The 23,687-nt window shown below is 44.2% G+C and overlaps 1 protein-coding gene across 1 annotated transcript in view; it reads left to right on the top strand.

Annotated features, from left to right (window-relative positions):
• Positions 1-23,687, top strand: part of LOC116985893 — a 235,103-nt gene that overhangs the window by 64,780 nt on the left and 146,636 nt on the right. The window contains exons 10-15 of the mRNA XM_033041007.1: positions 675-840; positions 2,505-2,687; positions 7,814-7,966; positions 8,479-8,623; positions 15,685-15,843; positions 21,828-21,952. Coding sequence (XP_032896898.1) covers positions 675-840; positions 2,505-2,687; positions 7,814-7,966; positions 8,479-8,623; positions 15,685-15,843; positions 21,828-21,952 — 931 coding nt within the window. The remainder of the gene's footprint in view (positions 1-674; positions 841-2,504; positions 2,688-7,813; positions 7,967-8,478; positions 8,624-15,684; positions 15,844-21,827; positions 21,953-23,687) is intronic.

A 23,687-nucleotide genomic window follows, 5' to 3' on the forward strand; every position in this document is an offset into this window, starting at 1 on the left:
CACATAGGGCGGCACTGTGGCGCAGAGGTAGAGTTGCTGCCTTACCCAGGTTCGATCCTGACCACGGGTGTTGTCTGTGCGGAGTTTGTACATTCTCCTCGGTGACTGCGTGGGTTTTCTCCGGGTGCTCCGGTTTTCTCCCACACTTCAAAGGCGTACAGGTTTGTGGGTTAATTTGCTTTGGTACCGATTGTAAATTGTCCCTAGTGTGTAGGATGGTGTTAGAGTAGGGGGGGGATCGCTGGTCGGCGTGGACTCGGTGGGCCGAAGGATCTGTTTCCATGCTGTATCTCTAAACTAAACTAAACTAAATATGATTCTGCCCAGAGAAGTCGGACAGGGAAGTTACCTCCAACAAGCAATCAAGTCGTTGTCAAATTCAGCAGAAAAAAAGCAGCAATTGGCTTTGAATTAAAAGGAAGGACAGGAGGGTATGGAGCTGAGGTGGGTTTACCTGGGACGCCAGGTATCACCGTTGAGCCCGGCTGGAGACGTCGTGGGCTTATCAATGAAACATTAAAGAAGGAGGGTGCCCACCTGATGACCCCGATGACCCGACCTTTCACCACTACAATCCCACTGCCAAAGAGGGCCGACTTACTACAGGGATTGAAACATCATCCTATTAGTTCTACTGTTCTATTTAACTCACACTGTGCTCTGTGCATTTCCAGGCAGCCTTTGATGGACACTTTACCAGCCTGTGGAACCGAAGCGTGCATCAGTTTCCTGACGGAACTCATTCTGTCCGAAGAGCTGGATAAAGATAGGACGGACACCTTTCTGTGGTCCTTGGCTTTCATCCCAGAGCCAACAGCGTCGATGGTCACCACAATCACTGTGAGAAGTTGCTTTCAATTGTGACATTATTTATACTTTTGATATGCTGTAAAATTGTTGTGTGAGAAAGGTCACACAAAGGGTGGTGGGTGTATGGAACGAGCTGCCAGAGGAGGTAGTTGAGGCAGGGACTGTCCCAAAATTTAAGAAACAGTTAGACAGGTACATGGGTAGGACAGATTTGGAGGGATATGGGCCAAACGCAGGCAGGTGGGACTAGTGTAGCTGGGAACATGTTGGGCGGTGTGGACAAGTTGGGTCAAATGGTCTGTTTCAACACTGTATCACTCTATGACTATGAGAAGAGTGTTTGACTTGACTTAATGCATAGGGGGGCCATATTAAAACAATCGACTGCAGAAGACAACATTGATGGACAACATTTTTAAAAGCTGCTTTTTAGATGGGAACGCAGCTATCCAGGCAAATTCAAGTTACCCACTCTTAATTATAATTTATAAAGTGGTGTCACTTGCTAGACCAACACTGAGGCAGGAAGAGACGGCCATACAGCTTTAAAGTGAGTTGGGGAAAGTTTAAAGGAATTGTGCGGGACATGTTTTGTACACAAATAATGGTGGAGAATGCCTGGAATGTGTTGCCAGGAGGGTGATGGTTGAAGTAGATATGATAGTGGCATTTTAAAGATGTGGAGAGGCATACGGACATGCAGGGAATGGACTGATATAGGTTATGTTCAGGTAGATAAGTGATGGTCTTGGCATCGTGTTCGGCACAGACATTGTGGGCCGAAGGGCCTGTTCTATGTTCTATATAATGGGCTCAAGAACTATGTACAGATCGGACCAGGCAACAAACCATCTTGAATTAAGGGAGGGGGAGTTTGAATTTCACTGCAAGACACTGTTATTGTACGGTTATTTTTCTTGGAGCAAACTTTTAAACCTTCTTCTTTAATTAGTATTAATAGCATCATGCATTTAACAAATTGAACTAAAGATAAAACTAAGCTCCAACTAGAACAATTAGTTGTGGTTTAGGACAGTCACGGTGGCGCAGCGGTAGAGTTGCTGCCTTACAGCGAATGCAGCGCCGGAGACTCGGGTTCGATCCCGACTACGGATGCTGTCTGTGCGGAGTTTGTACGTTCTCCCCGTGAGCTGCTTGGGTTTTCTCAGAGACCTTCGGTTTCCTCCCACACTCCAAAGACATACAGGTTTGCAGGTTAATTGGCTTGGTAAATGTAAAAATTGTCCCTAGTGGGTGTTGGATAGTGTTAATGTGCGGGGATTGTTGGATCGGAGGGGACCCGGTCGGCTGAAGGGCCTGTTTCCGCGCTGTATCTCTAAACTAAATGAATTAGCTTGCATATTCTGACAGGGTAAGCTGCTCTCTTGTGTACTGTATTGGATTGAGTTGAAATTAGTAGGGCAGCATTATTGAACAGTAACACAGAATTCTTGAAAGGAATGTTTAAAGAAGGAATTGCAGATGCTGGAAAATCGAAGGTAGAATCTATGGAAATAGGCAAAAGTTGCCTATTTCCTTCGCTCCATAGATGCTGCCACACCCGCTGAGTTTCTCCAGCACTTTTGTCTACATTCTTGGAAGGAGAGTAGGAATGGGTGAAATGTGTGTGACTATTAATCTTCATTTACAGTGGAATACCTTGGTTTGTGAATCTTACGGGCTTTTATTTGCAGGCTTTGATGGAATCACCAGATGCAAGCAGACAGACGTTTCTCGGAGCTTCTTCACTGCTTCATAACTTTTGCTCGAAGCACAGAAGATGCCAAGCAGTAGTCGAGGTGCAGAGGTTCATGCGGATTCTGGAAACCCACATTCAAGGAAACTGTAAAGCTCGGGAACCCGTGAAACGTGAAAAGGTAGGAATGTGTAAATCGACGTAAGGGCAAATCTAAATCTAAAACACAAAATGCTGGAAACACTCCCACGAGGGTCTGACAAGGGATCTTTGACCTGAAATGTTAACTGTGTTTCTCTTTCCACAGATGCTGCCTGACCCGCTGAGTGTTTCCAGCATTTTCTGTTTTATTACAGGTAGGAATATCTTGCATTCAACAGTTGGAAGGAGGTCTTTCTATGTTAACGTCTAATTCTGCCCCATTAACACTATGAATGGATTTGCTAGTTAGTTTGGTTTATTGTCGCGTGTACCAAGGTACAGTGAAAATCTTTTTGTTGTGTGTTATCCAGTTAGTGGATAGACTGTACATGAATACAATGGAGTTGTCCACAGTGTACAGACACAGGATAAAGGGTATAACGCTTAGTGTAAGGTAAAGTCCAGCAAAAGTCCGATTAAAGATAGTCCAAGGGTCTCCAATGAGGTAGATGGTAGCTCTCTCTAGTTGTTGATAGGATGGGTCAGTTGCCTGATAACGGCCGGGAAGAAACTGTCTCTGTCTCTGCATCAGAAGTTTTCAAACGTCTGTATCTTTTGCCTGATGGGAGAGGGGAGAAGAGAGAGTGACTGGGGTGAGACTCGTCCTTGATTATGTTGGTGGCCTTGCTGAGGCAGTGTACTTTGAAGTACATGTGTACATAATAGAATCTATTAAATACTTTGAGCTACGTTCCATATTAAGGAAACAAATTTTAACAGGCTTGTATTATGGAAATATAGGAATAATTTACAATATTCAATAAAATTAAGAGCACAGATTTACAGCAAAATCGGGAAAGCACAATAACAATTAAATTGAAAAATGGTAGAGTATTAATCGGATATCACACCATTATATTTGGTCTGATGAAGTGTCCCAACTCAAAACTTCATCTATCTGGGTTCCCCAGGGATGCTGCCTGACACGCTGAGTTACTCCAGCACTTTGTCTTTTTTTTTTTTTTTAATCAACATCTGCAGTTCCTTGTTTTCACAGCCACCGCTTTTTATTATTTAACCTTCATTGAAGATTGTGTTGCTGTATGTGGGAGAGAATAAGTTGCAAGGTTACAGGGCAACAAAGTGAAGGCGGACTGAACGGCCAGCATTCCTTTGCTGGTATCCGGCATGAATCGGACGGGCCGAATGGCTACTTTGTGTTATAATAAGTAGGAATGTTCAGATAAAACAGTGCTTGCCAACAGAAGAATCCCCATGCCTCTGCAGTTTGAAATATTTGTATAGATTTATAAATGGATCACGTCATTTTCCTCATCCTCAGTTACATAAAGGTCAGCTCCAGAGAGCAACTCTCAATTTGTTTACATTTAGGTGGATTTAACTTTGTGTAGAAAATCCTTCCCTTCTGGTTGTAGTTGTCATACTTCAGAGGCCCTGGAAGCAAAAAGTAATATTAGTCAAAGTTTATGCTTGCTAGAAAAACCATGCATGGGCCTCACAAATGTCAAGTGTACAGGAAATTATACATGGCGAACGTGAAGAATAAATATGGCATGTTCTGACTTAAATAAAACAATCTAAACATTCCAGTAAAGTTTGCTCGAAGGTCTCACAGAATGGCTTCTGGTCTTCTTCCCTCAGAACACCATCAATGTTTAACCGTTTGATGGGTTAGACATTATCCAACCAAGTCTGAAGAAGGGTTTCGACCCGAAACGTTGCCTATTTCCTTTGCTCCATAGATGCTGCCTCAACTGCTGAGTTTCTCCAGCATTTTTGTCCACCTTCTTTTTGAAATTAATTATCTGTCTGGCCCTTTTAGTTTAGTTTGGAGATACAGTGTAGAAACAGGCCCTTCGGCCCACCGAGTCCGCACCGACCAGCGATCCCCGCACACTAAAGGGCCTGTCCCACGAGCATGCGCCTGCATGCGGCAAGCGCAACCTAACGTAGTCGCTTGAGCCATACGGCCTCGCGGGGCCGGTCCCACTTCGATCGCCGGAGCCGTATGGAGTTGTGCGGAGCTGGTCCCGACATCGCGCGGGGCTCTGAAAAACTGACAGTGTTCAAAAATTCCGCGCGGCAACTGCCTACCGGCCCATAGCCGCCTCGACGCCTTACGCACCGCCTCGACAGGCATACGCAGCGGACTTCGCTCGAACTTCACGTCATTCACTCGACCTCCGCGCGGCCTCCGCTTCCGGTTTGGTCGCGCTCGCCGCATGCAGTCACATGCTGGTGGGACCGGCCCTGTACGGGGATCACTCGACCTCCGCGCGGTCCCCGCTTCCGGTTTGGTCGCGCTCGCAGCATGCAGTCGCATGCTCGTGGGACAGGCCCTTTACACTCCCCTTCTAGGGACACATTAGGCACAATTTACAATTTTTATATCAAGCCAATTAACCTACAAACCTGTACGTCTTTGGAGTGTGCGAGGAAACCGGAGATCTCTGAGAAAACCCACGCGTTCACATGGTCTGTCCGGCCGCCCACTCAAACTGAGGCAGCTTCTTCAGACTCAGTTCTTGCAAGATCTCATCAACGTGGGTTGGAGAGGGTGAAACAGATCAGCCATGACTGAATGGCAGAATAGCCTTGATGGGCTGAATGGCCTAATTCTGCTCCTCTGTGTCTTATTTAAAAAAAAAAAAAAATTCTCGGGATAATGTGGATGAGGTTAAGAGGAGATCTGATAAAATTTTTAAAATTAAATGATTTAAATAGAATAAAGACTGAGGTTAAATAGTCCATCAAACGTATGCAAGGGACCCACAGTTGACCATCAGAGTTTGACCGTCACACAAACCAACCTGCCCTCTATTGACTCCATTTACACCTCGCGCTGCCTCGGCAAGGCCAGCAGCATCATCAAGGACCAGTCGCACCCCGACCACCATGGGTCACTTGTATTTTTATAGTGAAGTCAAGGTATGTTCCAGTCTGGTGTGAGGGGACAATTGAATGAAGATTTTCCCCTTGTGAGCTGGGAGCATACAGGGAGGAAACTTACAATCCCAGCAACAGTGCGTTTGCCTGATGCCTCCTGGCATCCAGAAAGAGAGAATGAAACGGCTCAATGGTGAGAATCAGTGGGTTCCCTTACGCAACACTAGATGGCAAACTTCCAGACTATCCAAATATCAGTTCAGTTCCGTTTAGTTTATTGTCACCTGTACCGGGGGTGAAAATCTTTTGTTGTGTGCTATCTGGTCAGCAGAAAGACAATATATGATTACAATCAACCCAATTACAGCGTACAGATGTATATGATAAGGAAATATTGTTTAGTGCATGGTCTCGCCGATGTAAAGAAGTTGACACCTGGAACAGCGGATGCCGGAGATGAGGTTGGAGGAGGTGCAGGTGAACCTCTGCCTCACCTGGAAAGACTGCTTGGGTCCTTGGATGGTGTCGAGGGGGGAGCTAAAGCGACAAGTGTCGCATTTCCTGCGGTTGCAAGGGAAAGTACCCGGGGAGGGGGTGGTTTGGGTGGGAAGGGACAAATTGACCAGGGAGTTACGGAGGGAATGGTCTCTACGGAAAGCAGAAATGGGAGGAGATGGGAAGATGTGGCCTGTGGTGGGATCCCGTTGGAGGTGGTGAAAATGTTGGAGGATTATATGTTGCATTTTGTGTCCATCTGCTGTTCCTTCCGACACAGTTCTTCCTCTGTTCTGCCGGTTGCTGTTGGTGTGATGGCCACAAACAGGTTTCCCTGAGGATATTTGCAGGATAGGTTCAGTTTAGGTGAACATTTCCCCTGCTCTCCACTGACAGTGTTCCAGAAATCCATGACAACCTCTTATTAGCTGCATCAGCTCAGCGTAGCTAACTTTCTGATTTAGAGTATCATGTTCAGTTCTGGGCACCAAATTATAGGAAAGATGTCGTCAAGCTGTAAAGGGTACAGAGAAGATTTACGAGGATGTTGCCAGGACTAGAGGGTCTGAGCTATAGGGTGAGGTTGAGTAGGCAGTGGCTCTATTCCTTGGAGCGCAGGAGGGTGAGGGCTAATATTATAGAGGTGTATAAAATCATGAGAGGAATAGATCAGGTAGATGCACAGAGTCTCTTGCCCAGAGTAGGTGAATCGAGGACCAGAGGACATAGGTTTAAGGTGAAGGGGAAAAGATTGAATAGGAATCTGAGGGGTAACTTTTTCACACCAAGGGTGGTGGGTGTATGGAGCGAGCTGCCAGAGGAGGTAGTTGAGGCTGGGACTATTCCAACGTTTAAGAAACAGTTAGACATGCATTGGAGGGATACGGGACAAACGCGGGCAGGTGGGACTAGTGTAGCTGGGACGTGTTGGCCAGTGTTGGGCCGAAGGGCCTGTTTCCGCACTGTATCACTCTATAACATTGGCCAGCGAGATGCTTTGTTCACCGGGGATGCCCTTGGGAAGCGAGACAGTCTGGCAAATTTCAAGAGAGAGCCAAGAGTGTCGTATGTCCCAGATAGAACAATGAAATCCTTACTTGCAGCAGCACAACAGAATATGTAAACATAGTACACTGTAAACAGTATAATAAATGAGAGAGAAAAAAGTTCAGTGTGTGTGTGTGTTCTCCAGTGAACACATACTCACAAATACACACACACACACACACACACACACGCACGCACACACACACACACACACACACACACACACACACGCACACACACACACACACGCACACACACACGCACGCACGCACGCACGCACACACACACACACACACACACACACACACACACGCACACACACACACGCACGCACGCACGCACGCACGCACGCACACACACACACACGCACGCACGCGCGCGCGCGCACGCACGCACGCACGCACGCACACACACACACACACACACACACACACACACACACACACACACACACGCACACACACACACACTATATATATATATATATAATATAGGACAGGTTTGGAGATGATATTTATATGATAGATATATATATATATAAATATATAAATATCATCTCAATATATATATCCAATATATTTATCCAATAGATACATCATTGCAATGTTCAGAACAGAAACTGAACAAACTTTTTGGTGTGAGCATAATTACCGTCTGATATTTATTTTGTTGTTTGAGCCAGTAATGATACGAGCACTGTGTTTGTACAATCCCCAGGTGCTGCTGTCCTTGAAAGCCATTGGAAATGCAGGGCTCGCTGCAAGCACGCTGATCCCGACTCTAAACAAGTGTGTGCAGTCCAACACCAACCTGCTACAAGTGCGACTGGCTGCCGTTTATGCTTTCCGACGAATTCCCTGCGAATTTGATGTAAGGAGACATTCACAGCGGGTTATTTCTCTGTGCAACCCTAATGCGAGGGATTTTTCAACTCTGATTCAAGTTTGTTTACTTTAAAAAAAAAAAAAAATAAGCGCGGCACAGTGGCGCAGCGGTAGAGCTGCTGACTCACAGCGCAAGGGCCTCGGGTTCGATCCTGACGACGAGTGCTGTCTGTACGGAGTTTGTACATTCTCCACATGACCTGCGTGGGTTTTCTCCAGGTGCTCCGGTTTCCACCCACACTCCAAAGACGTGCAGGTTTTATAGGTTAATTGGCTTGGGTTAAAATTGTAAATTGTCCCTAGTGTGTTTTGGACAGTGCTGGTTTACGGGGTGATCGCCGAGGGGCCTGTTTCTGCGCTGTAACTCCAAAGTCTAAAGTGCGCAAAAATGATTGGAAGTTTAATGCAATCATGCAATAATGCAATCAATTTACGGCACCTTTTGTCTTGTTTGCCTGATGTGGTGCCTCATCTCATCGATGCTGTTTGTGCTTTTAGCGCACTGCGTTAGTTCAACTGTACCAGACGATGGGCGAAGATGCAGAGCTCCGAATCGCGGCATACTCCATATTAATGAAATGCCCCAGCGAACAACTATTCGAAATAGTTGGCCTGACTCTACGGAAAGAAAGATCCAGTCAAGGTTGGGATGTTGACACACTTTGCAATTTGATGTTGAGCATTTCTTGAGAACATTATGCATAATTTCTAATAAGACTTCCAGGGAAGAGATATCATGCAGTTAAATCAGTATAGGAGCAGGGAGGTTAGTATAGGAGCAGGTAGGTTCTACTGCAGTTGTACAGGGTCTTGGTGAGACCACACCTGGAGTATTGCGTACAGTTTTGGTCTCCAAATCTGAGGAAGGACATTATTGCCATAGAGGGAGTGCAGAGAAGGTTCACCAGACTGATTCCTGGGATGTCAGGACTGTCTTATGAAGAAAGACTGGATAGACTTGGTTTATACTCTCTAGAATTTAGGAGATTGAGAGGGGATCTTATAGAAACTTACAAAATTCTTAAGGGGTTGGACAGGCTAGATGCAGGAAGATTGCTCCCGATGTTGGGGAAGTCCAGGACAAGGGGTCACAGCTTAAGGATAAGGGGGAAATCCTTTAAAACCGAGATGAGAAGAACTTTTTTCACACAGAGTGGTGAATCTCTGGAACTCTCTGCCACAGAGGGTAGTCGAGGCCAGTTCATTGGCTATATTTAAGAGGGAGTTAGATGTGGCCCTTGTGGCTAAGGGGATCAGAGGGTATGGAGAGAAGGCAGGTACGGGATACTGAGTTGGATGATCAGCCATGATCATATTGAATGGCGGTGCAGGCTCGAAGGGCTGAATGGCCTACTCCTGCACCTAATTTCTATGTTTCTATGTTTCTACATCTCCTTATTGTTAATTGTTTCTTTTTACATTTAGAGACATTAATAATCTTTATAATTTTATTGACAAAGAATTGTTTTTGCGCTCAATGCTCGGTAGGGTAACGTTTATTGGTTATTTTTATTATTCTGAATGACATTCTTGAGATAATGGACGCTGTAATTAAAACTTCTGAACAGTGTCATTGTTTTTAGTCATTGTCATGGAACATAGAAAAAGGCCCTTTAGCCCAACTCATCCACGCTGACCAAAATGCACCATCTGAGCAAGACCCATATTGCTCAAAACCTTTCCTATGCATGTACTTGCCCAAAAATATTTTAAATGTTATTGCTGTACCTGCCTCAACTATTTCCTCTGGCAGCTCGTTCCATGTACCCTTCATCCTCTGCGTGGGAAAAGTTGCCCTTCAGGTTCTTATTAAATCTTTCCCCTCTCACCTTAAACCTATGCCCTCTAGTTCTTGATCCCCCTACCTGGGGAAAAAAAACACACTGTGAATTCACCCTATTATTTTATACACCTCCATAAGATCACCCCTTAGACTCCTGCGCCCCAAGGAATAAAGTCCAAGTTTGTCCAACCTCTCTCTATAGCTTGAGTGCCCCTTCTTCCTCAAAACTCTTCCCAACTTAATGGCATCTTTCCTGGGGCAGAGTGACCAAAACTGTACACAATGTCTAATATAACGACCCAACTTCTATACATGCTCAACTTTTATGCATAGTTCCTTACTGTTGATGTTGCAAGTTCCATACTCAATTTCCTGACTGATGAGTTTAGTTTAGTTTAGAGATGCAGCACAGAAACAGGCCCTTCGGCCCACCGAGTCCGCACCAACCAGCGATCCCCGCACATCAACACTATCCTACACACACTAGGGACAATTTACCCTTATACCAAGCCAATTAACCTACAAACCTGTACGGTTTTGGTGTGTGGCAGGAAACCGAAGATCCCGGGGAAGACTCACGTGGTCACGGGGAGAATGTACAAACTCCGTACAGACCGCACCCGTAGTCGGGATCGAACCCGGGTCATGGGTGCTGCAAACGCTGTAAGGCACGGTGCCGCCTTGAACGATGAACATTTTGTTAGAATTAGTGTTAATTTGCAAGTTTATTGAAAACCTGCTGCAATCCTTTATGCTATAAATTGAAGCAATGTGTTAAATGCATTAGTGTTAAGTAAAAATCTGAATTTTTAAACATGTAATTGTGGAAAGGTTACAAGATGCTTCTACCTATTAAGAAAACTGACTAAGTCTGACACTTTGGTTTTATAATACATTTTTGCCGATATATTGTTTCCATAATTTTAAATTTGGGGTACATTTGGAGTTTGAATATTTTTATATCTGAGCAAGTTGCAGTCGTCATAAATTCATAACTTCAAGGAGCAGAATTAGGCCATTTGGCCCATCAAGTCCACCCCGCCATTCAATCATGGCTGATCTATCTTTCCCTCGCAACCCCATTCTCCTACCTTCTCCCCATAAACCCTGACACCCGCACTAATCAAGAATCTATCAATCTCAGCCTTAAAAATATCCATTGACTTGGCCTCCACAGCCTTCTGTGGCAAAGAATTCCACAGATTCACCACCCTCTGAGTAAAGAAATTCCTCCTCATTTCCTTCCTTAAGGTATGCCCTTTTATTCTGAGGCTATGGCCTCTGGTCCTAGACTCTCCCACTATTGGAAACATCCTCCCCACATCCACTCTATCTAGGCCTTCCGCTGAAGATGGGGAAGGGCCAGATATTTTCCGGTATACTAGGCCCAATCTCTTCCTTGACCCTATTGGGATTATTGTCTTGTCAATGTGCGTCAGCAGATTGAAGCTACAGGAGGCCTTACTTGAACACAAGAAAATAAATACAAGAGATGGGCACTTCACCCCTTGTGCCTGCCCTGCCATTCAATATGATCTGTCCTCAGGATTACTGCCTGTACCACGCGACAGTGAGAGTAGGAATGGAGCGAGGTGGAGGATAAATGCGTGGCTGAAAGACTGGTGCAGAGGGCAGGGATTCAAGTTTCTGGATCATTGGGACTTCTTTTGGGGAAGGTGGGACCTGTACAGAAAGGATGGGTTGCACTTGAACCCGAGGGGGACCAACATCCTGGCGGGGAAATTTGCAAAGGTCACTGGGGAGACTTTAAACTAGAATGGTTGGGGCGAGGGACTCAAATAGAGAAAGCTAGTAGACAGAATGGGAGGCAGGAAGCAGAAAAGGGAAGCACTCGGACACAAGAGGAGAAAGAAAAAAAAGGAAATAAACAGAGAAGAAGAGACGGGGGGTTTCTTAAATGTGCATATTTCAATGCTAGGAGCATTGTAAGAAAGGTGGATGAGCTTAGAGTCTGGATAGACACCTGGAAGTATGATGTTGTGGCGATCAGTGAAACATGGTTGCAGGAGGGCTGTGACTGGAAATTAAATATTCCAGGATTTCGTTGCTTCAGGTGTGATAGAATTGGAGGGGCAAGAGGTGGTGGTGTTGCATTGCTAGTCAGGGAAGATATTACAGCAGTGCTTTGGCAGGATAGATTGGAGGGCTCATCTAGGGAGGCTATTTGGGTGGAACTGAGAAGTGGGAAAGGTGTAGCAACACTTATAGGGGTGTATTATAGACCGCCAAATGGGGAACGAGAATTGGAAGAGCAAATATGTAAGGAGATAGCAGATATTAGTAGTAAGCACAAGGTAGTGATTGTGGGAGATTTCAACTTTCCACACATAGACTGGGAAACACATTCTGTAAATGGGCTGGATGGTTTGGAGTTTGTAAAATGTGTGCAGGATAGTTTTTTGCAGCAATAAATAGAGGTACCTACTAGAGGAGGGGCAGTGCTGGACCTCCTGTTAGGAAATGAGAAGGGACAGGTGGCGGAGGTATGCGTTGGGGAGCACTTCGGGTCCAGTGATCACAATACCATTAGTTTCAATATAATTATGGAGAAGGTCAGAACTGGACCTAGGGTGGAGATTTTTGATTGGAGAAAGGCTAACTTTGATGAGATGCGAGATGATTTAAAAGGAGTGGACTGGGACATTTTGTTTTATGGGAAAGATGTAGAAGAGAAATGGTGGACATTTAAAGGGGAAATTTTAAGAGTACAGAATCTTTATGTTCCTGTTCGGTTGAAAGGAAACAGTAAAAATTGGAAAGAGCCCTGGTTTTCAAGGGAAATTGGACATCTTGTTCGGAAAAAGAGGGAGATCTACAATAATTATAGGCAGCATGAAGTAAATGAGGTGCTTGTGGAGTATAAGGAATGTAAAAAGAATCTTAAGAAAGAAATTAGAAAAGCTAAAAGAAGATATGAGGTTGCTTTGGCAAGTAAGGTGAAAGTAAATCCAAAGGGTTTCTACAGCTATATTAATAGCAAAAGGATAACGAGGGATAAAATTGGTCCATTGGAGAAACAGAGTGGGCAGCTATCTGCAGAGCCAAAAGAGATGGGGGAGATATTGAACAATTTCTTTTCTTCGGTATTCACCAAGGAGAAGGATATTGAATTATGTGAGGTAAGGGAAACGAGTAGAGTAGTTATGGATACTATGAGTTTCAAAGTAAAAGAAGTACTGACACTTTTGAAAAATATAAAAGTGGATAAGTCTCCAGGTCCTGACAGGATATTCCCTAGGACATTGAGGGAAGTTAGTGTAGAAATAGCCGGGGCTATGACAGAAATATTTCAAATGTCATTAGAAACGGGAATAGTCCCCGAGGATTGGCGTACTGCGCATGTTGTTCCATTGTTTAAAAAGGGTTCTAAGAGTAAACCTAGCAATTATAGACCTGTTAGTTTGACTTCAGTGGTGGGCAAATTAATGGAAAAGATACTTAGAGATAATATATATAAGCATCTGGATAGACAGGGTCTGATTAGGAACAGTCAACATGGATTTGTGCCTGGAAGGTCATGTTTGACTAATCTTCTTGAATTTTTTGAAGAGGTTACTAGGGAAATTGACGAGGGTAAAGCAGTGGATGTTGTCTATATGGACTTTAGTAAGGCCTTTGACAAGGTTCCTCATGGAAGGTTGGTTAAGAAGGTTAAACTGTTGGGTATAAATGCAGGAATAGCAAGATGGATTCAGCAGTGGCTGAATGGGAGAAGCCAGAGGGTAATGGTGGATGGCTGTTTGTCGGGTTGGAGGCAGGTGACTAGTGGGGTGCCTCAGGGATCTGTGTTGGGTCCTTTGTTGTTTGTCATGTACATCAATGATCTGGATGAAGGGGTGGTAAATTGGATTAGTAAGTATGCAGATGATACCAAGATAGGGGGTGTTGTGGATAATGAAGAGGATTTCCAAAGTCTACAGAGTGATTTAGGCCATTTGGAAAAATGGGCTGAAAGATGGCAGATGGAGTTTAATGCTGATAAATGTGAGGTGTTACACCTTGGCAGGACAAATCAAAATAGGACGTACATGATAAATGGTAGGGAATTGAAGAATACAGTTGAACAGAGGGATCTGGGAATAACCGTGCATAGTTCCTTGAAGGTGGAATCTCATATAGATAGGGTGGTAAAGAAAGCTTTTGGTATGCTAGCCTTTATAAATCAGAGCATTGAGTATAGAAGCTGGGATGTAATGTTAAAATTGTACAAGGCATTGGTGAGACCAAATCTGGAGTATGGTGTACAATTTTGGTCGCCCAATTATAGGAAGGATGTCAACAAAATAGAGAGAGTACAGAGGAGATTTACTAGAATGTTGCCTGGGTTTCAACAACTAAGTTACAGAGATAGGTTGAATAAGTTAGGTCTTTATTCTCTGGAGCGCAGAAGGTTAAGGGGGGACTTGATAGAGGTCTTTAAAATGATGAGAGGGATAGACAGAGTTGATGTGAGCAAGCTTTTCCCTTTGAGAATAGGGAAGATTCAAACAAGAGGACATGACTTCAGAATTAAGGGACAGAAGTTTAGGGGTAACATGAGGGGGAACTTCTTTACTCAGAGAGTAGTAGCGGTGTGGAATGAGCTTCCAGTGGAAGTGGTGGCGGCAGGTTCGTTGGTATCATTTAAGAATAAATTGGATAGGCATATGGATGAGAAGGGAATGGAGGGTTATGGTATGAGTGCAGGCAGGTGGGACTAAGGGAAAAAAAATTGTTCGGCGCGGACTTGTAGGGCCGAGATGGCCTGTTTCCGTGCTGTAATTGTTATATGGTTATATGGTTATATGGTCCTATCCCTCAGCTCCCCTTTCTGTACCAGTTCACCATTGTCTTCAATTCCAAAACTTTTCACAAATTTACCTTCCTCTTTCTTAAATGTCTCCTATATTCTAGATTCAACAAGTTTCTTTCGTAGGGAATTCCAAAGACTCACCTCCCTCTAAGGGAAGAAATTATTTTGCACCTCAGTCTTTAAATAACTTCTCTCCCTTATCTGGTATCGTTGGCGCCTCGTGGCAATGCAGCTTAGAATACTTTTAGAAAAACCATATTTCATCTCCATTAATCAGGTAAAAATTGAATCCAAGAATTCACGAGTAACTGCAGGTGCTAGAATCTTGAGCAAAATACAAAGTGCTGGAGGATCCCAGCAGGTCAGGCAGCATCTGTGGAAAGAATGGATCGGTAACATTTTGGCTGGGGACCCACCTCTTTTCCAGTGTTCTTCCCCTTCCTACAATCAGTCTGAGGAAGGGTCCCGACCCGAAACCTCACCTATCCATTGCCTCCACAGTTTCTGCCTAACCCGTTGAGCTACTCAAGCACTTCATGTTTATACTGAATTCAAATTTATTTCTAAAAATAGAATTGGTAGCCAAATGACCTCCACAGTTTATTTTTGGTGACAGTTTCCTTTTGTTTCCATTTTGAAAGTCGTCATCCACTATTTAGTTTAGTTTAGAGATACAGCACGGAGACGAGCCCATCAGCCCACAGAGTCTGCGCCGACCAGCGATCCCCGTACACTAACGCTATCCTACACACTAGGGTCCATTTACAATTACACCAAGCCAATTAGCCTACAAACATGCACGTCTTTGCAGTGTGGGATAAAACCGGAGCACCCGGAGAAAACCCCACGCAGGTCATCGGGAGAACGGACAAACTCCGTAAAGACAGCACCCGTAGTCAGGATCGAACCTGGGTCTCTGGCGTGAGGAAAAACCATCAATATGTTTTAAAACGTTTCTGTTCTTTTACTTAATTGAGTAAAATTCAGAGATTGAACGAAGCATTCCCGGAGTGAGCTTGCTATGAATGAATCATATATTTTTTGAGCAGTGCAGTGTGTGTGTTTGCACGTTGAATCATCCTTTAAGCAATCAATTTTATCTTGCCAGTGGGCTCGTTTGTGTGGACCCATTTATCGCAACTAATGGAAACCAGCGACCCTCTCAAACAGCAGCTGAGGGACTCTCTTCCAAGTTATATCATCAGCCAAGACTTTGACCTGGAACACTGGAAATATTCATCGTACATGGATGCCACTTTCCTGTCAGGTACCTTGTCAATGTGTTTGAGCAGTTAATTTAAAGACGATGTCAGTTGATTGTAATTGAAGGATCATTCCCATTTGTGGAGATATAGAACCCATGACAACATATCATGCCATGTAAAAATGTAACTTGGAATTAACAAGCAGTGCGGTTAATTAGTGCTTTGAGCGGCTTTAGGATTCTTATGAGTAATTTATATTCAGCCATGATCATATTGAATGGCGGTGCAGGCTCGAAGGGCCGAATGGCCTACTCCTGCACCTAATTTCTATGTTTCTATGTTTCTATAAGTAAAGGTAGACACAAAGTGCTGGAGTAACTCAGTGGGTCAGGCAGCATCTCTGGAGAAAAAGGATGGGTTACATTTCGGGTCGGGACCCTTCTTCAGGCTGAAAGTAGAGGGGAGGGAACTGGAGGTGAGAAGAGGCCAGAGCACAGCAGGACTGATGACTGATGACCAAGGAAGGGTGGAGTCCACAATGGTCTAATGTTGGCTGGGAAACAAGTGATAACGAAGGGATACAGGGATGCATTTTAGAGTTTCGTTTTAGAGATACAGAGTGGAAACAGGCCCTTCGGCCCACTGAGTCCATGCTGATCAGTGATTACTTATACACCAGTTCTATCCCGCACACTAGGGACAATTTACAGAAGCCAATTAACTGACAAAGCTACACATTTTTGCAATGTGGGAGGAAACTGGAGCACCCGGAGAAAACCCACGCAGTCAAAGGGAGAAGGTACAAACTCCGTACAGACAGCACCCGTAGTCAGGATCGAACCCAGGTCACTGGCGCTGTAAGGCGGAAATACTCCCGCTGCGCCACCGTGCCGCACCCCCCCCCGTCCCCCCAAAAAAAGAAAAGTCCTTTTATATTTGGCAGATTTTGGAAAGAAAATGGTGTAATCATTTTTGAAATGAGCTGTGAAGTTGGACTTATATATTGCTTGAATCTTTTCCAAGCCAAAATATTTTTTGTTTTGAACACAACAGTCCCAGTGGAAGAAACATTATAAAAGGAACCTTTGTAATATTAAAAAAAAAACATTTGCCAATGTACCAGATGCACTGCCTGTTTTTTTTAGGTATTTCTAATTTCCCAAAATTAAATCATTGTGCAATCAGCAATTGAGAGAAATAAATATGTTATTCGCTAATGATAAACCTCCTGTTAACTCAAAAGACCTTCCTGAGAGGCCAACATCTCGCAGTGTTACAGTACAGGTGGAAATGATGGGGATCGTATATGTGGGAAAGTGAAACTAATTGATATTTATTTTAAAAAGTAAATCAGATACGTGCATAATAGGTTCATAAGCTATAGGAGCAGGATTAGGCCATTCGGCCCATCGAGTCTACCTGGCATCCAATCATGACTGATCCATCTTTCCATCTCAACCCCATTCTCCTGCCTTTTCCCCATAAACCCTGACACCCTTAAGGGTCTGTCGAACTTTCACGACCTAATTCATGACCTCTGCCGAGTTTGCCCACGACTCATACTCACAGCATGGTCGTAGGAGGTCGTAGGTAGGTCGTAGGTAGGTCGTAGCAGGCCATGAGGCTAGTGGTAGGTACTCCTCGTGGCATCAAGTAGGTCGGGGCGTTATTTCGAGCATGATGAAAAATGTCCACGAGTAAAAAAGGTCGTGAATTAGATCGTGAAAGTGCGACAGGCCCTTTACTAATCAAGAATCCGCCAATCTCCGCCTTGAAAATATCCATTGGCCTCCACAGCCTTCTGTGGCAATTAATTCCATACACTCTCCACCTTCTGACTAAAGAAATTCTTCCCCCTAAGCTGAAAGATACTCTGTTGCCTAAATATATGTTACCAGAATTAATTATACCCCAGATAGATACAAAAAGCTGGAGTAACTCAACGGGACAGGCAGCATCTCTGGAGAGAAGGAATGGGTGACGTTTCGGGTCGAGACCCTTCTTCCGACGTGTTGATGTGATAATGAATTACAGTAGCATAAGAAGTTACAGCTGAAGCTGAGAGCCTGTAACCAATATATTATTTTTCTTTACAAATATCATCCTATCTATATTCCAGACTTGGGTTCTGATTTGTAGCGTCTGTCCATATTGCAATAGTTACGTAGACAGACTTTTTTTTTCCGACGGGGTAGCACACCAACAAAAGCTTTTCACTATTTCTCGACACACATGATGACGATAGTAAGCTGAACTAAACGAAGGTCATTGGCTTGGAATTGCTCATTCTCTTCCACTATCCACAGGCACTATCTGTGCTGCTGAATACTTTCAGCATCTTCTGTTCTTGGATTGTTTAAGACCGCTACTACTTGATGAGATGAATGATAGGAATCAAGAGCCATGTGTTTACAGCCGTTTTGCAATTGTTGAGCTGTTGCAGTTGTTTCCAACCTTCACTGCCAAGATTGGTGAGAGTTGGAACTTTCTGAGCTCGTTTGTTAACGTTGGGGGAAGTGACCAAATTTTTACAATTATGATCCAAAATGTTGATTCTTCTCAGATCAGTGAAATCTTTCATTTATTGCAATTATCCAGTATTGCAATTCATGGAGAACAAAATCTAATCTTATTATCTACAAATATAAGAACAGAAAATTGCTTTAACGATAATTAGATAATGAACATCATTATTAGTGATTAACCATATAACCATATAACAATTACAGCACGGAAACAGGCCATCTCGGCCCTACAAGTCCGTGCCGAACAATTTTTTTCCCTTAGTCCCACCTGCCTGCACTCATACCATAACCCTCCATTCCCTTCTCATCCATATGCCTATCCAATTTATTCTTAAATGATACCAACGAACCTGCCGCCACCACTTCCACTGGAAGCTCATTCCACACCGCTACCACTCTCTGAGTAAAGAAGTTCCCCCTCTTGTTACCCCTAAACTTCTGTCCCTTAATTCTGAAGTCATGTCCTCTTGTTTGAATCTTCCCTATTCTCAAAGGGAAAAGCTTGATCACATCAACTCTGTCTATCCCTCTCATCATTTTAAAGACCTCTATCAAGTCCCCCCTTAACCTTCTGCGCTCCAGAGAATAAAGACCTAACTTATTCAACCTATCTCTGTAACTTAGTTGTTGAAACCCAGGCAACATTCTAGTAAATCTCCTCTGTACTCTCTCTATTTTGTTGACATCCTTCCTATAATTGGGCGACCAAAATTGTACACCATACTCCAGATTTGGTCTCACCAATGCCTTGTACAATTTTAACATTACATCCCAGCTTCTATATTCAATGCTCTGATTTATAAAGGCTAGCATACCAAAATCTTTCTTTACCACCCTATCTATATGAGATTCCACCTTCAAGGAACTATGCACGGTTATTCCCAGATCCCTCTGTTCAACTGTATTCTTCAATTCCCTACCATTTATCATGTACGTCCTATTTTGATTTGTCCTGCCAAGGTGTAACACCTCACATTTATCAGCATTAAACTCCATCTGCCATCTTTCAGCCCATTTTTCCAAATGGCCTAAATCACTCTGTAGACTTTGGAAATCCTCTTCATTATCCACAACGCCCCCTATCTTGGTATCATCTGCATACTTACTAATCCAATTTACCACCCCTTCATCCAGATCATTGATATACATGACAAACAACAAAGGACCCAACACAGATCCCTGAGGCACCCCACTAGTCACCTGCCTCCAACCCGACAAACAGCCATCCACCATTACCCTCTGGCTTCTCCCATTCAGCCACTGCTGAATCCATCTTGCTATTCCTGAATTTATACCCAGCAGTTTAACCTTCTTAACCAACCTTCCATGAGGAACCTTGTCAAAGACCTTACTAAAGTCCATATAGACAACATCCACTGCTTTAACCTCGTCAATTTCCCTAGTAACCTCTTCAAAAAATTCAAGAAGATTAGTCAAACATGACCTTCCAGGCACAAATCCATGTTGACTGTTCCTAATCAGACCCTGTTTATCCAGATGCTTATATATATTATCTCTAAGTATCTTTTCCATTAATTTGCCCACCACGGAAGTCAAACTAACAGGTCTATAATTGCTAGGTTTACTCTTAGAACCCTTTTTAAACAATGGAACAACATGCGCAGTACGCCAATCCTCGGGGACTATTCCCGTTTCTAATGACATTTGAAATATTTCTGTCATAGCCCCGGCTATTTCTACACTAACTTCCCTCAATGTCCTAGGGAATATCCTGTCAGGACCTGGAGACTTATCCACTTTTATATTTTTCAAAAGTGTCAGTACTTCTTTTACTTTGAAACTAATAGTATCCATAACTACTCTACTCGTTTCCCTTACCTCACATAATTCAACATCCTTCTCCTTGGTGAATACCGAAGAAAAGAAATTGTTCAATATCTCCCCCATCTCTTTTGGCTCTGCAGATAGCTGCCCACTCTGTTTCTCCAATGGACCAATTTTATCCCTCGTTATCCTTTTGCTATTAATATAGCTGTAGAAACCCTTTGGATTTACTTTCACCTTACTTGCCAAAGCAACCTCATATCTTCTTTTAGCTTTTCTAATTTCTTTCTTAAGGTTCTTTTTACATTCCTTATACTCCACAAGCACCTCATTTACTTCATGCTGCCTATAATTATTGTAAATCTCCCTCTTTTTCCGAACAAGATGTCCAATTTCCCTTGAAAACCAGGGCTCTTTCCAATTCATGGCTTCATGATTATTAATGTAATTGTTACTTTCCTGGGATGTCAGGACTTTCATATGAAGAAAGACTGGATAGACTCGGCTTGTACTCGCTAGAATTTAGAAGATTGAGGGGGGATCTTATAGAAACTTACAAAATTCTTAAGGGGTTGGACAGGCTAGATGCAGGAATATTGTTCCCGATGTTGGGGAAGTCCAGAACAAGGGGTCACAGTTTAAGGATAAGGGGGAAATCTTTTAGGACCGAGATGAGAAAAACATTTTTCACACAGAGAGTGGTGAATCTCTGGAATTCTCTGCCACAGAAGGTAGTTGAGGCCAGTTCATTGGCTATATTTAAGAGGGAGTTAGATGTGGCCCTTGTGGCTAAAGGGGTCAGGGGGTATGGAGAGAAGGCAGGTACAGGATACTGAGTTGGATGATCAGCCATGATCATGTTGAATGGCGGTGCAGGCTCGAAGGGCCGAATGGCCTACTCCTGCACCTATTTTCTATGTTTCTATGTTTCTATTAGCACCATCCGGTCCGTGCCGACCAGCCGATCACCCCGTACACTAACACTGGGGACAATTTACAACTTTTACCGGAGTCAATTGACCTAACAACCTGTACGTCCTCGGGCTCTGGGAGGAAACGGAGCACCCGGAGAAAACCCACGTGGTCACAGGGAGAACATGCAAACTCCATACAGACAGCACCCATAGACAGGGTCCCTCACACGGTAAGGCAGCAACTTTACCGCTGTGCCACTGTGTCGCCCAATTAGTGAAGCAAGACACCTCGAAATGTTCCTGGAGCTGAATTGTCTCTGTTTCTTGGACAAAATCACCACTCTCTGTGTGAAAAATGTTTTCCTCATCTCGGTCCTAAAAGATTTCCCCCTTATCCTTAAACTGTGACCCCTTGTTCTGGACTGCCCCAACATCGGGAACAATCTTCCTGCATCTAGCCTGTCCAACCCCTTAAGAATTTTGTAAGTTTCTATAAGATCCCCCCTCAATCTTCTAAATTGGGGACGCAAGGAACTGCAGATGCTGGAATCTTTAGTAAAACACAGAGTGCTGGAGTAACCCAGTGGACCAGGCAGGGAGTGGATAGATGACATTTGTTCCTGATTATGTAAAATAGTATGGTGTGAAGGATGAGCTTCTACTTAATCGTGGTATTTAAGAAGGGTCCCGACCTGAAACCTCACCTATCTATGTTCTCCAGAGGTGCTGCCTGACCTGCTGAGTTACTGCAGCATTTTGTGTCTGTCTATGGTTTTTTAAGAATACTTTTCATATTTACTGTTGCATTTCATTTTGTTGCAGAGCCAGTCTTTGTCGGGGCAAACATGGAAGCTGCCCTTGTTTTCTCTCCAAGTTCCTTCTTGCCTCGGTCAGCAATGGTAAACCTCACCGTGTTTGCGATGGGCCGTGCAGTCAACCTCATGGAGGCAAGTTACCTTTGATCAAAGATCCCGTCACGCAGCGAATGGGTGTGGAGGAGATTTACCAAGATATACATACGTGCCAGGATATACGGAGGAGTAGACTTGATGGGCCGAATGGCCTAATTCAACTCCTATTCATTATGACAATAGACAAAAGGTGCAGGAGTAGGCCATTCGGCCCTTCGAGCCAGCACCCCCATTCAATGTGATCATGGCTGATCATCCACAATCCGTATCCCGTTCCTGCCTTCTCCCCATATCTCCTGACTCCGCTATCTTTAAGAGCCCTATCTAGCTCTCTCTTGAAAGTATCCAGAGAACCGGCCTCCACCACCCTCTGAAGCAGAGAATTCCTCAGACTCACCACTCTCTGTGTGAAAAGGTGTTTCCTCATCTAAATTACTTATCCCTTATTCTTAAAAATGGCCCCCCTGGTTCTGGACTCCCCCAACATCGGGAGCATGTTTCCTGCCTCTGGCGTGTCCAAACCCTTAATAATCTTATATGTTTCAATAAGATCCCCTCTCATCCTTCTACATTCTAGAGTATACTCTAGACCTTATCACTCGAGGGCCTAAGCTACAGGGAGAGGTTGAGCAGGCTTGGACTTTATAGCTTGGAGCGCAGGAGGATGAGTGGTGGGTATGGAACGAGCTGTCGGAGGAGGTAGTTGAGGCAGGGGCTATCACAATGTTTAAGAAACATATAGAAAGATTTAGACAGGTACATGGAAGGGAAAGGTTTGGAGGGATATGGGCCAAACGTAGGCAGTTGGGACGAGTGTAGGTGGGTATATTGGTCGGCGTGGGCCAGTTGGGCCGAATGGACTGTTTCCACACTGAATATCTTTAGGACTCTGAGAGGTAGTGGGAATTTCCAGAATTTTGTACCACCTGTTGAAGCTGGATTATCTGAAAAGCCAAAACAATAATACACGTTAAGCAGGTTGGAGAATTATGTCTCTGTTAATGTACAAATTTGCCTTGCTCCCTATGGTTGACTCAGGGAAGAAAATGGTCCATTCCTGCCTCCATGTGCTGCCTCTCAAACATCACTGCCATTGTTACAATATGCTTTATATCAGAGGTACAGTCCAGGAACAGGCCCTTCGACGCACCGAGCCCATGCTGACCAGCAATCCCCACGCACCAACACTATCCTACACACTAGGGCTTAATTTACAATTGAACCAAGCCAATTAACCTACAAACCTGCACGTGCTTGGAGTATGGGAGGAAACCGGAGCACCCAGAGAAAACCCACGCAGGTCACAGGGAGAGCGCGTAAACTCTGTACAGACAGCACCCATGGTCAAGATTGAACCCGGGCCTCTGGTGCTTTAAGACAGCAACTCCACTGCTTCCCCACTGATTATTGTTCTATCTGTTTCACTAACAGAAGTAAAGTAATGAAGTGGCATGAAGAAAGATAGGCACGGTGGCGCAGCGGTAGAGTTGCTGCCAGAGTCCCCAGGTTTGATCCCGACTACGGGTGCTGTCTGTATGGAGTTTGTACGTTCTCCCCATGACCACGTGGGTTTTCTCCGAGATCTTCGGTTTCCTCCCACACTCCAAAGACGAACAGGTTTGTAGGTAAATTGGCTTGGTATATATAAAAAATTGCCCCGAGTATGTGTGTAGGATAGTGTTAATGTGCGGGGATCGTTGTTTGGCGCGGACCCGGTGGGCCGAAGGGCCTGTCTCCGTGCTGTATTTCTATACTAAACTAAACTAAACTA

The sequence above is a fragment of the Amblyraja radiata genome, chromosome 22 (genome assembly GCF_010909765.2).
Source record: "Amblyraja radiata isolate CabotCenter1 chromosome 22, sAmbRad1.1.pri, whole genome shotgun sequence".
Classification (NCBI taxonomy): Eukaryota; Metazoa; Chordata; class Chondrichthyes; order Rajiformes; family Rajidae; genus Amblyraja; species Amblyraja radiata.